The 15,364-nt window shown below is 42.1% G+C and overlaps 1 protein-coding gene across 1 annotated transcript in view; it reads right to left on the minus strand.

Moving 5' to 3' along the window:
* The window catches only part of LOC116921950 (homeotic protein spalt-major), a 31,522-nt gene that overhangs the window by 6,150 nt on the left and 10,008 nt on the right, over positions 1-15,364 (minus strand). The window contains 1 exon segment of the mRNA XM_032928313.2: positions 1-1,175. Within this exon segment, the coding sequence (XP_032784204.2) occupies positions 1-1,175 (1,175 nt within the window).

Here is a 15,364-nt window from a genome sequence, read left to right on the forward strand (position 1 = left end):
ATCCAGCGTACTGGGTCCCTCCGGATTGGTCGGAGGCTCCGACGTCTGCAGGATGGTGTCCGCTAGCGATCCGCCGGGCAGTTGCGACATGAGACTGGCCGTCGAGAAAGTGTTGTGAGAGTAAATTGAACTGGTCCACGATGAGCTGCCGGACGTCACCGTAGTTGCTGCTGTTATGTTAGATGTTAATGGCGCTGACTGGGCCGGAAGAATCTTGGCCGTTGCGGACGATGGAACGTGATGTTCTTCCCGCGATCGGCGGACGTCTTTGCCACCGGCCCGCGGCGATTGCGGAGCTGCCGACGCGCTCCGACCGCGCAGTTCCGCTTGGCCGGAAGGTCCGCTCTCGCGAGGACGGGCCGCTGGAGTTGAAGTGCGCGAACTGTTCTCGCTGCCGCTGGAGGCTCTGACTGCTGTGCCAGGGTCCGTTTCGTGAGCCACGAGGCTGTTGGCATGTTGATGATTGGCCACGAATCCCATCAGGTTGGCCATTCCGCCTTCCCTGCCGGAAGCGGCCAATTGGTTGATGATGGCGCCAACTGGTCGGTCAGTCGAACTGGCCGCTGCTGGAACGGCGGCCGCTTGGTCGGTTTGATTGTTCATCTGCAATTGCTGCTGAAGCTGCTGGATCAATTGCAACTGCATCATTTGCTGTTGCTGAAGAGCGTACAGAGTTGATTGCAAGAGGGCCAGCTCTTGCATAGCAGCCGGGCTCTGCGAATCTTTGTTGGCCATGGCCGTTGCGGCGAACTGGGCGATGGCCATTTTGGTGCTTTGAAGCGCGTCCAGCGTCACGTTGGCATCGGCCAGCTTCGCCGCGTACGGGAACGGAAGCTGGCCGTTTCCGGCTGATGGATCAGTCGATCCAGCTTGGCCTCCAAGCGCAGCCTGACTGGCCGCTGCGAATGGCAGATTCAGGGCTTTGTCCGTCATGGCCACTTCGTTCATCAGAGCAGCTGATGTGGCCAGCAGGACGTCCCTTTCGCGTGTCTGTTTCTTAAGTCTGGCCGGCAGATCTTCAGGATCCTCTTCTTCCTCATCGTCGACGTCACTGACGGCCTCTTGGTCGTCTTCATCGCTGGCCGTCATCATGTCTTCGTCATCTTCGTCTCTCTTCCTGCGTCGGCCTCTCTTTTCGTTATTGTTGTTCATTCGATCGTCCGGTCCTCCTTCATCTGTCACATCAAAGGCAGCACCAAAAAAAAATGATCCAGTTTTAGAAATCTCTCAATTTCACAATCAATGCCAGTTCGTTTTCGAATTTTCGATGACAATCAATTGACGAGTCTGACGACCCAATCGAACACGAGAGGACATGGGGGCGGAAATGTTGGTAGTCAATAAACCGGAAATAAGGGGAATCAATCGGCCTATATGTTGTCCGTTATTGAATGTCGTTTTCTTTCCTTTGATTACGAACTGTGTGTAAACAGATCGTGTTCCACTGACGTATATATATGCTGTGTCCAGTTGGACGACAATAAGCCGGCCAGATATGGCGAAACGACAGCGCACAATGAAGACAACGGCGAAAAATAGAAGAAACGAAAAAATCAAAAAAAAAAAAAGGGCCATCATCACGCCGTTCTATTTTCGGATATAGACTACGATGTTTGTGGCCTTCTAATGTCTTTCTTTCACTCCCCCCCTTCGCAGTCTGGTGTAAACAGCTGTTTGAAACCTTGCGCTATGCCTGTTCATAAATCTGTTTATCGTATATACTATCTATATATATGTATGTAATTTATATATAAATATATGTAAACATTCATAACGCCGACCGGTGTGTGTGTGTATACCACCGTTTGTTTGTGTGTATATACACAAAACACAGGCGCAAGTCTACACACATACGCAGACACATGAACCGGTGTTTGGAACAAGCGGTTGCTGTGGTTGTCCACCCTCATCCGCTTTCCTTGTATGTTATGTGTATATCTATATCCCATCCGCTATAGAATTCCATCATTGATGTCGCTATTTCCATTGCTCAACTTGTTCCTTTTGTTAAACGTTTATCGGCCTACATACGCACTAACAAGCGCAGCATCGTCCAATTTGTTGACCGTTCGTTTACAAAGAAAAACGATTGATGACATTCGATGCTGCTCGGAAGGAAATTAAAAGAAATTCTCAATTTAATTGTTATTGAATTTTATTTTTCGTTTGAATTGTTGTGCGATGCACATCACATTTTAAACGTCCGTACGGGGTGTTATTTGCTGTTGTTATCGATGTGGGGAGAAAGAAGGAGCACTAAAGCATCCGGCGGCACTTTTCCGCATGACTAGCCAATCATAACAAACGTTTCTTGATGTCAAAGATTGTCTTTCTCTTTTTCTGAGAGACGTGTACACATCGTCGGCGTTTCCTCCTCCTCCCCCTCGCGAAAAAGAAAGAAAAAGAGGAGCTCGTTCGAAGACATTTAGACCATCGTCGATGGGACTGGCATTATTTATATATATATTTTTCTATATTTAGTTGGGGTAGGGAGGGGGGAAACGAGTCGTATAACTTACACTCCTACGCATGCACGCATTGCTCGAGAATGTTTATGGCCAGTTGCTCGTCAACCGTCTTCTAATTTCTTTGGTGTACATTCAAAAGTTCAGCGTATGCATCTGATACTATACGTCACTGTCAAATCCTTTTGATTGGATAGGAAAAATCTCTTCTTCTTCTTTTATTTTTTTTGAATCATTATTTCGTTGGCCGTTTTATCCGTTTGACGGACGTATCGCAAATAGCATCGCGATTCACACACACAAAAAAATCCAATCCCTATAGAAATGGAAGACGGCATCCTATACACATATTTCTGGGGTGGGGTGGAGGAGGATATTGTCGACAGATCGTCGCCGATTTCAGACAGCTGAACGTTGTCTGTTTACTTTTGGTTATAATAGCCTGTTTTGCATGTGGACTGTTGAACTCGTATAAGCGTCAGCAGCTTTAAGTATAGGGAGGCGTTAGGCCTACGCAGTAGCGAGCCGTGCTGCGTGTCAGTAAATAAGCATAATTACATGACGCCCGATAAGATATAGAAGCGACATAACGTCGGGAGCGTGTGCGGGGGGGACCGCAGGAGCGTGCACGGTTCAACTCAAATGGCCCTTTTCATTCTCATACTTTTTTTGAAAACTCTAGCGTGTAGAATATATCCCGCAGTTTGCTGCCCAGCTTCGTCATCGTCGCCTAGATTAAGAGCTTTGAGTTGATTGTCTTTACGAGATATGCAAATTTCCCATCCCCAAAAGAAAAATAGAAGAAGACTGCGACGTTAACAACAAGCTATTTGTCTGTATGTTTCGATGATGAAGTATTTCAAAAAAAGGATGCGTTGGGCTCGTTACGCTTGAGCCTACACACACACACATAAGAGACTCTTCTTTTGTTTTTGCGCAGTGAAAGACAGAAAATGAAAAAAAAAAAACTGGAAATGTTTGAAGGGACTAAGAGCAGCAGCGCGTGACACGTCGATAATGATGAACTGATTAGCATCCCAGTCTCGTGCTTTTAGCAAAAGACAGGCGGAGGGGGGGCGGCTTTGCGTGTACTCCTTCCGTTCAGAATGATGGAGTATATGGAAACTGGCGTCAGTCGGAGGGCCAATTGGCCGTTCAAAAAAGAGAGTTCAACTTTTTTTTCTTTTGACCAAAGCAGCGCACATAAGTGAGCGTCGCAATGAGTTGATGAATCGGCTAGTCTCTCTTTTGCGCCTGTCTTTTTTATTTATTTTTCACTATCTCTAGAAATAGTTTAACAATTTTTTTTTATTTTTGTTGGAAGCTCAACTTTTTTGTTGACTGAAATGATCGAGCAGAAAGAATAATGGACGCAAACATCTCTTCGGCCTGCTGCTCATTTGCTAAGCCGTAACGAGCTATGTGTGCTGTGTAATACGTAATAGTTGAGCAAAGGAAAGAAGAAATGTGTCCAGGTTTTCCATCTCTTTCAGTCATTTCCCTTTTTTTTTTTTTTCTTTCGGGGGTTGTGCCTCATATCTTTTGCTACTGGTGCGCGGCTGCTCTCTATCTATACTCGTGCACTAATAATCCTAATGATCTTCCCGACAGCTGGAGCCATCGCTTCTCAGAAACGATGTGCAACACACATCAGAGGAGAAAGAACAAAAAAAAAAAATAGAATTAAAAGCTATACCGAACCCAATTTTGGGTCTCGATTTAAGTTGTTGATTATACGTTAACCAGCGTTCGAATTGGGTTATAATAAGTTAGATTTAATCCAATTCCGAGTTGATGATTGTTCGAGAAAAAAAAAGTCGGGTTTTTTAAAATAAGCTCGGCTTTTTCTGTTTATTATTGCTTTAAAAAAACTGTTTAGAGCTATGAAAGTACATTATTCTGATTCGAAATGAAACGAGCATTCCGAAAATCGGTTTCATTTTCACGTGGGACTTGTGCTTTTTGAGTTATTCTAATCCAAAGTGGTGGCCCCTCCGAATCCAATTGGATTCGCCATTTGCTTGTACGGCAAGTTTGGTCTTTTTCATCGGACTCTCTACTACTAACGATTTCTCTTTTGATGACGAATTGACATGGCCGGATAGCGCTATATCCATCTACGAAATAATAAAATCCTTTTTTTTCCGTGCCGGAAACAAGAGAATCCTTATTTTGTCCCTTCTCTATTTTCAGAGTGCGCAATAATAAAGATCTATCAAGAACGCTTCCGTTTCATTATTGGCTGCTGGTCCTTTTTGACTTGTAAGAGCTATCGAATGACGTGTGCAAAGGGCAACAACAACACACACACAAAAATCCAATCGTCAGAGAGAGAGAGAGAGACGGACCTGGAATTTCCAATTAAGAAAATGCCCACGTCCGGATGGCTGGTGGATATGAAAAGCTTTTGTCTTCTTTGCGATTCGACGTTAGATTAGACATGTATTCCGAGATGAACTCTTTGACCGGTCATCTAGTATGTCACCTTGTTATTGGACAAACTGACACAATATTCGTCCGGTAAAAAAAAATTAGACAACTAACCTCCCTAGCGGGCAAGGATTTTTCGTTAGACTGGGCACATGGACAAATGTGCGCGTGGGGGAGGTTGTTGTAAAAGAAAAAAAAGGGGTGTCGGAGTCGTCTGAAAAGATCGGAATATATATTTACTAATCCTTTTTAGCCTTTTGTTGGTGGCTCGCTGCGCTTGATGGGAATCCTCTCTTGATACGTGTCTGTCTCTTTTTACCCACTTTGGCTATCTGTGGCCCAATGGACGACCCCCTCGTCCAGCTGAAACCCTCTCTCTCTTCAGATTCTTTATACTTTGCCCTTCGTACGAGAGATGCCCATCCAGTTTAAATGGATAGAAGGAAAATGACGATGAGCCATCTGTGAATCCTCATGTCGTTTTCACCACACCCTCCTCCGGTTCAACCCCTCTGTCTCTCGTTCGGAGACTTTTAACCTCCTCCATAGTCGGGCAGATTCAGCTGTCCAGTTATAAAAGAATCCGCGTCTGTTACAATAACCAAACGAAGAGCATTTTCGATCCGGTTTGTTCTCTTTGGACTCCCCCCCTCTCTCTTTTAGACTATATACTAGACGTGTTTGTATTAACAGAAAAATATAACATAGATAAATTCTATTGACAATAACCAATGACATACCAATTTTCTGTGTCTATTTCTTATGTGTGCGCCCTGTCATTGTGTTTTGTTGTTGTGTCACCACCCCCCTCTTCAAAAATCACAAGGGTTTCCGATCGATTATCAATACTGTTCAATACAATACAACTAGTAGTGCTATTATTATTTATTTTTAAAAAAACGTAAGAGATCAACGAAATCGATGGCAATCTCTGATATAGGCCTCTCATTTGGTATCCATCGAATATGAAGTAACACATTGTGTAATAAACAAATTGGTCGAAACTCTTTAGACGATTTATATGGACATGTCTCTTCGGTACTTTATAGCGTCGTGGAGAGGCAGAAGAGCGCCAGACAGAAAGAATTCAATTAGAAGGGTGGTGGCTGGACAAAGTATGTGTAATTACCAAACGTGTTGTCTATTGTGTGTGAACCAAACGCGGGTCGTGATGAATGAAAGACACGGAGAAACAGCTGGACGCAGTTTTCATCCCAATTTCCTCGTGGATTTCAATGATATCAATACTATATACGTATATAAGGCCTGCTCTATCATTTCAAGTCCCTAATAATATACGTAGATCAGTTGTCTTTCGAATCGCCTCGGGAAAGACGCCGTAAGAATAACATGTGGATGTGGAGACGGAAGTCGGAAGAAGAAGATGAAAAAAAAGGGGTTGATTGTTCATTTTCGGTCCAGCTGCCAGCCCTCCGTCTCAACGTATGTGTTTTGTTTTCCCCTCGTCCAGCTTCAACTCCTCTGATGGCTCGCGCTCGTAATTAAACCAAGACCTGCCCCCTTTCTCCCCTTTTTTTATTTTTTAACACTCGCCTTCGGCTTTTCTTCTACATATAGTCAATGACTAAATAAACAATAGCCATTTTTTTTTTACCCCCCTACGAGGCATCACACTAATACACAAGGTATGGCTTCTTGATCCTGCCCTGTTTGCCACTGGCGCAATGGAACACGCAAAATAGTTCCAACCGTTTAGTATAAATATTCTTCCGCATAAGACGCTGCATCGTTATGGATACATAGCGATTTATTATTTCTATCTCGGCATAACACAGCTGATGAGCTCAGTCGCCTTCCGGAAGAAAAAAAGGGAGAAAAGGGATCAGAATGAGAAGGGCCCAGAGAATTAGAGAAACAGATCGACGGAGAAGCTCAAAATAAAAGAGCTTCTTGTTTTTCCTTGCGCGCCCAGCTTTTGAAGATATCCACCACGTCATGGCGTTTTTTTTTTTTTTTTTATTGATGAGTATAAACAAAGCCAGCACAGCCCTCGCCTTAACGAGGCCTAATGACAGGCCTCGCTCCTGGGAAAATGGCCGATTCTAAGGCCGCTACAGGCTCAATGATCCTCTGATTTACGTATATGCAGTTACGTGTATATTCGCTGATGACGTTTACACACGACCAATGGTAAGCCCAACATCGTCCAGCCCCACATAACGTTTTGTGCTGACCAGTTTCAATTGCATTCGTCGTTCGGGGTTCAAACCCGATGCTTCGTTCAATCAACAATAAGCCAGAAAAAAGACGATTGACAGCTGTTGGAAATTCAAGTTAGGCACGTAACAAGAGCCCGTTTGAAACTCGCAGCCAAAAGGATAAATAGCGGAAAAATGAAACATCATTTGTTCTCAATTTGAAAGAAGGGGAGAAAAAAAAATGCTTGTTTGCGTGGGTGCTCTGTGTGTGTGTGTACGCCGATAGACTTGTGTATACGTTGAATGCGGGTCGCGTGCGTAATACATCGTCCGCGAGTTAGTCTCGGCGTCTGGATTGCGTGTTGGCAAACCATTTCCAGAAAACGACGTGTCCGTCTCTGTTTATACATATACATACTTCCGAATACCCCTGCCATACTCAAGCCACCCTCAAAATAAAATCTGCCTCACAAAATCTCGAACAGCCGTGATGGTCAGTGTCGAAAAAAAAAAAAAGGGAAAATTGCTTTTTAAGACGCGAGAGAGCTTATAGGCCTTGGGACAGTAAACAAGGGAATGTGCATATAACGGGGGGCCACGGCAGCAGAACTAATATCGATAAATAAATAAATAAATAGCGACGAGACTGAACGAGTGGGGGGGGTCACACAGAGGGGTGGACTAATCAAATTGAGGCAGCGACGCGCGCGACGTCTACACACAGCCAGATAGATATATATGTGTGTATATACAGACGCTATTGTTCTGCGGATTCTTGGACGACTGGTCATCGTCAATGTTGTCGATATTAGCAGAGGCCGCCGTCCGTATGGGTTCTGCTTATGTTCGATGAGAAATGTTATCAAAGCCAACGCTTGCTTTTATCCACCACCCTCTCTTATTTTCTTTGTTATATTTGTTTGCTAGGCAGCACATATTCGCATCTTTGCTGATGGCTGTCTCTCTCTATACTATACCCTATTAGATTTTGAACCCCGGCACGGAAAAGACAACATTGCCGATGGTTGGACACATTTTTACAACGTCTATATACCCCTTTTCTATGCACAGCTTCGCGCAGTATGTACGGAAAAGCCATAAATGCATCCGCATCTGTGAGATTTGTGTATAACATCCAATATGCCCCCCCCCCTCGAAATACGGTTGCACCCGATCGAACTAGCCAACAACACGGGCGAAAAAAGAAAAAAAAAAGAATAATAATAACACAAAACCCCCGGAATTCGGAATGTCTTTCAATATATAGTCCCTCTTCCGGCCAAGACAAAAAAAAGGGAACAATCCCATGAAATCCCTAGTGTTCTCTTTGACCGTCTATACGACAGCGGTGGGTCATATCGGCTCAAACAATTTAAATCTCTGGGTATATATAAATTGCAGCCTTGTAACCGATGTCTTTTCTATTATGTACATACAGTTCTCTCTCTCTCTCTGTCTATCTGCAAAGGTACTTTGGTTATTCATCTCTTATGTGTCTGTATATATACGTCAATTGAAATGGGGAACGGCTTAAGTCTTTGGCTGTACAGGCAAGAAGAATAGGAAGAGCTCCCCTGCTGGTTGTATATACCTGAACTGTTCAGGTGTGAAATATGATGGAAGAAGCTTTATGGCATATACAACATCTTCTTGTACACTTATAAACCTAATTCTGTATAGACGTGGGTACATAAGAATGCATCCGAATCGCCATCGCTTTTTCTTTAATGCTGCTGTTGTACACACACACACACTTTTGGCTATGTGTGTGCGCACAGTAGTGTCCAGGGAGATTGTGTTCCAGTTTTTATCTGCGTGTACGAGCGTATATAGCAACACATTTTTGCTTTTTGTGTGTGTGTGTGTGTGCAACAAAAACAAAACATCTGTCGTTTCTATTACAAGTTTTCAGGACAAACATGGCGAGTCCAATGAAAACAGCAGCCATTTTATAACGAGGGAATAACGACATGCAATTTATAACGACCGACAGCAGAGTTCATCAACGAGATGGTGGGCAAAAGACTTGGGCTGGTACATGGAATTGGTTTTCGCCTCATATTTCGTTTCCAATATTCTCATTGGCTCGAAATGTAAAACGAAATACCGAATCAGGAGCTCAAAAAAATTCAAATTTTTCTCACACATTCCCCATCTTTTGGAAGAAACAAATGACAATAGGTTAGTGGCAAAACAGAAAACCGGTCGCAAAGCTGATGGCCACCCTTGTTGGTTTTTCTTACGTCAATGTCGTTATTCCATTATTCTTTTTGAAAGAAATAAAATACTCAAACAACATTGGGCCAATGCGATGGACTGCTGAATTATCGCCGTGTCCGATATACGTATATGTAATCAAATATGAATCCGTCAAGTGTCATGTTTGAATTGTTTTGAACCTTTTATTCCGTCAGATTTTTGTTTTGTTTTTGTTTGTTTTTTCTTCTTAGAAATCCTTTTTAAAAAATGTGTACCTCGTGAACGAAGAGAAAATAAACGTACCAAACGACTTTTGGTGGAGTAGAACGACATTATCATAATTTTCTACTTCTGTCTGTGTGTGTGATACACTTTTTCGATAGTGGGAAAACTTGATCGGGAGAGAGGAAGGGATATGTGTAATCAGGTTGGCTGAATGGCGACGACTATCGTCTTTTGTTTTCTGTTTTTTTTAAATGTGTTGAAGTGGAAATTTCGTCACCAAATGTCCTCGCTGTCTATCAAAAAGAGAAATATGTGCTGGACAATAACTGGAACGACAAGTCCCCCCCTCAAAAATAAAAATGAAAAACTGCAAATCAACAGCCATCGTGTAGGTTTTACGACACGTGGACATTGTAAAAGTGGACGCTAAAAAATAAATACATAAATCGTACTCTACATCAATAAGCCCCCCCCCCTCCTAAAATACAAACCGACGTTGTTTGTTGTTTTTTTTGAAATTTAGCGCGACAGGAAATGCAGCATACCGCAGACTTTATATCATAGCGTATAAATCATTTTAGTTTTTTATTTTTTTACCTGCATAATGAAAGAAAGCTGTGCCCCTAATAACAGAGACAAAGCCACACACACACACGCTATGTGTGTGTATTTGATTACATTTATTGTTTTCCTATATATAGACACAAAGGAAAAATGCCCAAATCAAGGATCATAAGATTTGGGTGGTGAAAGGAGGTCCCAGTTATTTATTTCTACACGGCCGACTGATTGTCATAGGAAACTGCCTAGTTTTTGTAGTTTTTTTTTTTTAAATTTACGATATGATTGCAGCGCAATGATGATGATGCATCGTCCTCCATAAAATAGAAAACCGGACTGACTTAATGAGGTTATGGCTTCCTGTCTGACGATGACTGCGTCACTGTATCACGTAATAATATGATGAGTCCTCTATACGCATTATGGGCCGATTGACAATAGACAAAATAGGCCCCCCTGACTCTTTGTTCAAATCATCGTTGTGTGTGTGTGTGTAACAAAACTCTGTGACATGCATGGCAACGTGTCGTTCGTCGCCTATAAATCATCAAACATGATCGCCCACGTGCTCATTTCCCCCCCATTTTCTATCTATTTTTTTTTTGGTGTGTATATTTAATTACATTTTTGAACGCGTTTTCATTGCCTCCCCCTTTTCAGCGGCTCTTTTTTATTAGCTCAACAAATCATGGGCCAATTCATTAAAAGCTACTCGATTTTCATCATATCCTATAAGTCTGTCCGTTTATTAGGCAGCCAATTTTCGTGTGACCTTTTATTTTATTTTTTTGCTGTAAAATTCTGAATGTTTAAAAAATCCGCTATTTAAAAAAAAAAAATGGCAACAGGAAAACAGACCGGATGGCCATTAGCGCATCGAGAAGAGAATAGCATTTTGAGCAACAAACAAACCCATAAAAAAACGTACATTGATGATTGAAAAAACGACCCATTCTTCTGTTTTGCTTATTGATTTCTTGAATTGGAAAGAAAATAAAAAGCATTGCCCGTGTGTGATTTTTAACGCTCCTGTAAATGCCTTCAGCTGTGAAGCTTTTGAAGCTATTCTTCTTCTATATACGAGCCTCTTGCGGGTTGGAGAGCCAAACAAGCACATTAGCCGCTACATGAATTTTTGTGAGTCTTGATTTTATTTGTACCTTTTTTCTTCATCTTTCCTGTGTGCGCTCCTTTTCTTGTTTCCTTCTTCTGATATATACTCGACACAAACGCGACAAGGCCAACAAGAATTATTAGCCATTGTCGATAGTTGGGCACACGGACTACAAACCAACGGCTGCCATATCACCCACACTTTTTATTTATTTTATTTTCTTTCTTTCTTTCCTTTTCCTTAGCCCCAATTTGAACCTTTCATGAACCCGTGGTAGGAGGGAAAAGCAATTAAGCCGGCGCCATAACCGTTAAAGAATCCCCGGTTATACTCGATATACATTCTCTCTTTGCAAGATCTTTCATGATATGGCATCCACACACTCCCTCCATCCTATACGTACATTTACTATAGCCTATACTACCCTCCCCCAGCCCAACATTTGTATCCTCTCTCTATATACGGAGCTGATCAATAGGTCTACAAAACTATGCAGTCCGGTGACCGGCTTCTCTTCAACAACAACAACCTTTTATTTAATTTTCTCTTTGCTATCGAGGTACTTGAGACGTTCAAAAAATCCGATGACCTTACTACCACTCATTTCTGGCCATCAGTGTTTAACATTCAATCAAGTTGGTGCACGAATCTTGCCGTGTCCGGATATACATCCTTTTTCCTTGATCTCTTTTATATAATGTCCGCCTTTTGGTTGTTGTTGTTCATTGCTCTTTGCGATGCGTTCTATATACGTATATGCATGTCTATACAGATATAGTATAGCGAGGTGGATTAAATTTAATGCGATTGATGGATTGACTGGGCGACACTCGAACACATCAGGCAACATCGACTCTTAAAAGGGGGGGGGGAGAAAATCTACGAAGACGACATCACAAGAAAAATTTATTTAAAAAAAAGAAGGGGGGGGGGAAGGAAAATAAGGCTGGAAAAATAAAAAGTATAGGAGCCCTGTCTGATTGGCCGATCAATTATATCCTGTATATATATAAATAAGGGCTTGTGACTGAGAGACAGTATAAGCAATGACAGTTGCGCCTCTGGTGGCATGAATCACGTTGACAGGCCACATTCCCCTGTATCACCTTTTATATATTTATATAGCCCGAAAAAAAACAAAAACCAAAAAAGAATAAGAAGCATGGTGTGTGTGTGTGTGTGTGTGTGTGTGTGTGTGTGTACGAGAGATGGCACGCTGGCTCCATTATCAAACACGACAAGAGTCTCGCATTCCTCATCTCCTTCGTATACAAGTCCATTAGAAAAAGAAGTTGGATCCAGCAACACAATCAGACTTGATCATTCAGCTAGTCTAGTGTTTATGTATATTCGTTTTTTTTTTTTTTTTACCTACCTCCCGCTCTGTCTGTTTCTTTTGGGGTCGTTTCTCCCGCCCCCCCTTTCCAATGTTGATACTGGCCTTGTAAGGTAGCCCCATATCAAAATGTGCTGCCAGCGATACATCGGGCGCCTTGATTTATATTCAGATGACGATACATCAACGACCACTTCTCTCTTTCTCCTCTTCAAAAAGCTTCGGACCTTTTTTTACTTTTCAGCTGGAAAAAATATCGAATTTTTTTTTGTTTTTTAAGACCCAATTTTTCGTGTCCATCGCGAGGATCCATTCGAGCCACGTCCAACTTCTTTCGTCACATTCATCAATAGGCCTTCGTAACGATGTCAAGCGTTTTCTATTATTTTTTGTTTTTCCTCCATCGAGTCAAGCGGAGAAGCTTTTGTTTTTATTTTCTTATTTAAATAATCAATTCCCTTTTATTTGATGTCGATGACTATCTTGGTATATTTGAATGATTTGTGTCCACCTCGCGCGATCTTCTTATATAACGTACGAGTGAACGAAATGCGGATGTAATAGAAGAGCGCGTGCGGATGCTGTTGTTCCTTGCGCCAAACCCCAAAAAAAATGCGTTTCAAATTGCCGCCGTGTTATCGTAACCTCGTAACACTGTGGTTTAACCCTTTTGTCTGTTTTGTTTTTGTTTTTGTTCATTGCAAAACGCTTTTATTAGTTTTTAACCGTATGCGCTTTTGATGCTGTCGGCTTTGAGTGTTGGGGCGTGGCCCTAGTTTTTTTTTTCTAAATGCTGCATTTGTTCCAAAATATCGACAAAACATCGAGTTCCATCCTTGAGAGCTGTTGTCTTTGACTTGTCTCTTTCGGTTTTCATCTTCACATTTTTTCGGCTTTTTTTTTGTTGTTGTTGAACAGACCGCAACGGGACACATCCACGCCACACGCGCTCACGCAGAGACACAAAAGCATTTCTTTTAAAGGAGGGGGAGGGAGGCAAAAGCTAAAAATATCATCGACCAGTTGGTTTCGCCCTTTTTTATTTTTTCGGTTCATTCTTTTGTTGCGCAAATGCTCCCCAAATTCGAGAAAACGGAAGAAAACAAAAGGAAAGAACGACGCCATCACTTTTGTCTATCGCACAACTGGCGGGGATTTCAAGAAAAAGCAAAACCAAAAACATATAATTTTCTGTTCATATAGAAAACGAGACTGAAATCGCTGCTGCCAATCGTCCAAACCAGTTGGGGAAGGCAGTCGGGATGATTTGGAATGCATCAATTCATTAATTCCAAAAATCGATGCAGAATCAAAAAAACCTTCCAAAAATAAAGGACCACAAGCAAACAAGAAAGTTGCATAATGATTGAAATTAATGTCAAGCATCAAAAACAAAAAGAAAACATCGCGTTGGGTGGCATTTCGTTCCTACATGTACGTCTGACGTTGTTTTCAATTTAAAAATTTCGATTAAAATGTGTTTTCGTGGCCGAACATACAATCGGCATTCTGCGCTTCGATTCAAGGCACTATAATATCAAAAGCCCAAAAAGAAATGGCGTATATAGTCTGTATCGATTATTGCGGATGTAAAGCCAAGCACGATGTGTGTGTACATACAGAGGCGCCACCAATTAAGCTCTAATGGAGGACATGGCTTGTCGAACATGGTCACCGGGATTCATTAACTGCTGGCATTACATATAAACCACACACGCGTTATACAGCGCAGCACTTGTTTCAAAAGTATGTATACACTTGTTGCTTTGTCAAGCAATTATATAAGCATTCGTTTCTTACTTCTAAATCAATTAATAAATGCGCACACCGTGTGACCGCACGAATGTTTTTTGGGGGGCTCGATTCGCCACGCCTTGGCCAATAACAGACGAGTGAAAATAATAATAATCACAAGAGGCGGTGGAAGAATAACAGGAAGCTGAAAACATGGAGCGCGTGCTGGATTGAGAGGCTCTATACAGTCCTGGTTTTGGCCTTTACCTAATTACGTTTTCTTTCTGGAAAAAAAACAACAAAACGTGCCGTTTACGAGCTGATCGATTTCCTTGTTTGGACTCGCTGCTTCTTACCCTAATTCTCTGGTGCGCAGACACAAACGAGCGCTAATAGTTAATGAGGTCGGTGTCTGCGTGTCGCGACATGAAGTCGATCTCGTTATAATAATGTACGCAGACTCTATTTCAGAGGTTGCAATTGAAGCTCTCCGCATCAAAATTGCGCACTCGCCGGCCCGACAAAATTCATGCCCCCCCCCCACCCGTTTTCTTCTTCTTCCTCATATCTTCCCTAATTAACTGTTCTATATTTTTTGTTATTCTCTATTAGTATACTGAACTCTCTAATAATGTGAAATATACACAGAGAGAGAGAGAGACAACCGGAAAGTGGGAGGAGAAAATTCAGAAAAAGTCCGAAAAACAAAAGCCGCACGTATTTAAACCTTTTTGCGCGGCTTAACGTTATAGGAGGTCTTATCGGTAAGCGGTTCCATCCCAAAGACAAAAGAAAATCAAAGAATAAAAAAAAAAAAACTATCTCCCCCCACTTGAGTTAAAGGTATAGAAAAGAAGGGCGTTACCTTAACAAAATATACTACACCCTTCGTCCAATAAATCTGACATCGACTGGCCCGTGTGCTGGCGCCAATCGCGTAACTGTTTTGATCTTTTTTTTCTGTTTTACTGGTATATACTATAACTGTGTTGTCTTCTTTAAAAGGGGGGGGGGGATATTATCGAGGATTAACCGACTTATCCGATCCATTTTTGGAAGGGGGGACTGAGCGTCCATTATCGCGATTCAATATTGGGATAAAGCTTTTTAGTTTTGTTTTTGCCGCCCAAATGATGATAGA

Source organism: Daphnia magna, linkage group LG4 (genome assembly GCF_020631705.1).
Source record: "Daphnia magna isolate NIES linkage group LG4, ASM2063170v1.1, whole genome shotgun sequence".
NCBI classification, from domain to species: Eukaryota; Metazoa; Arthropoda; class Branchiopoda; order Diplostraca; family Daphniidae; genus Daphnia; species Daphnia magna.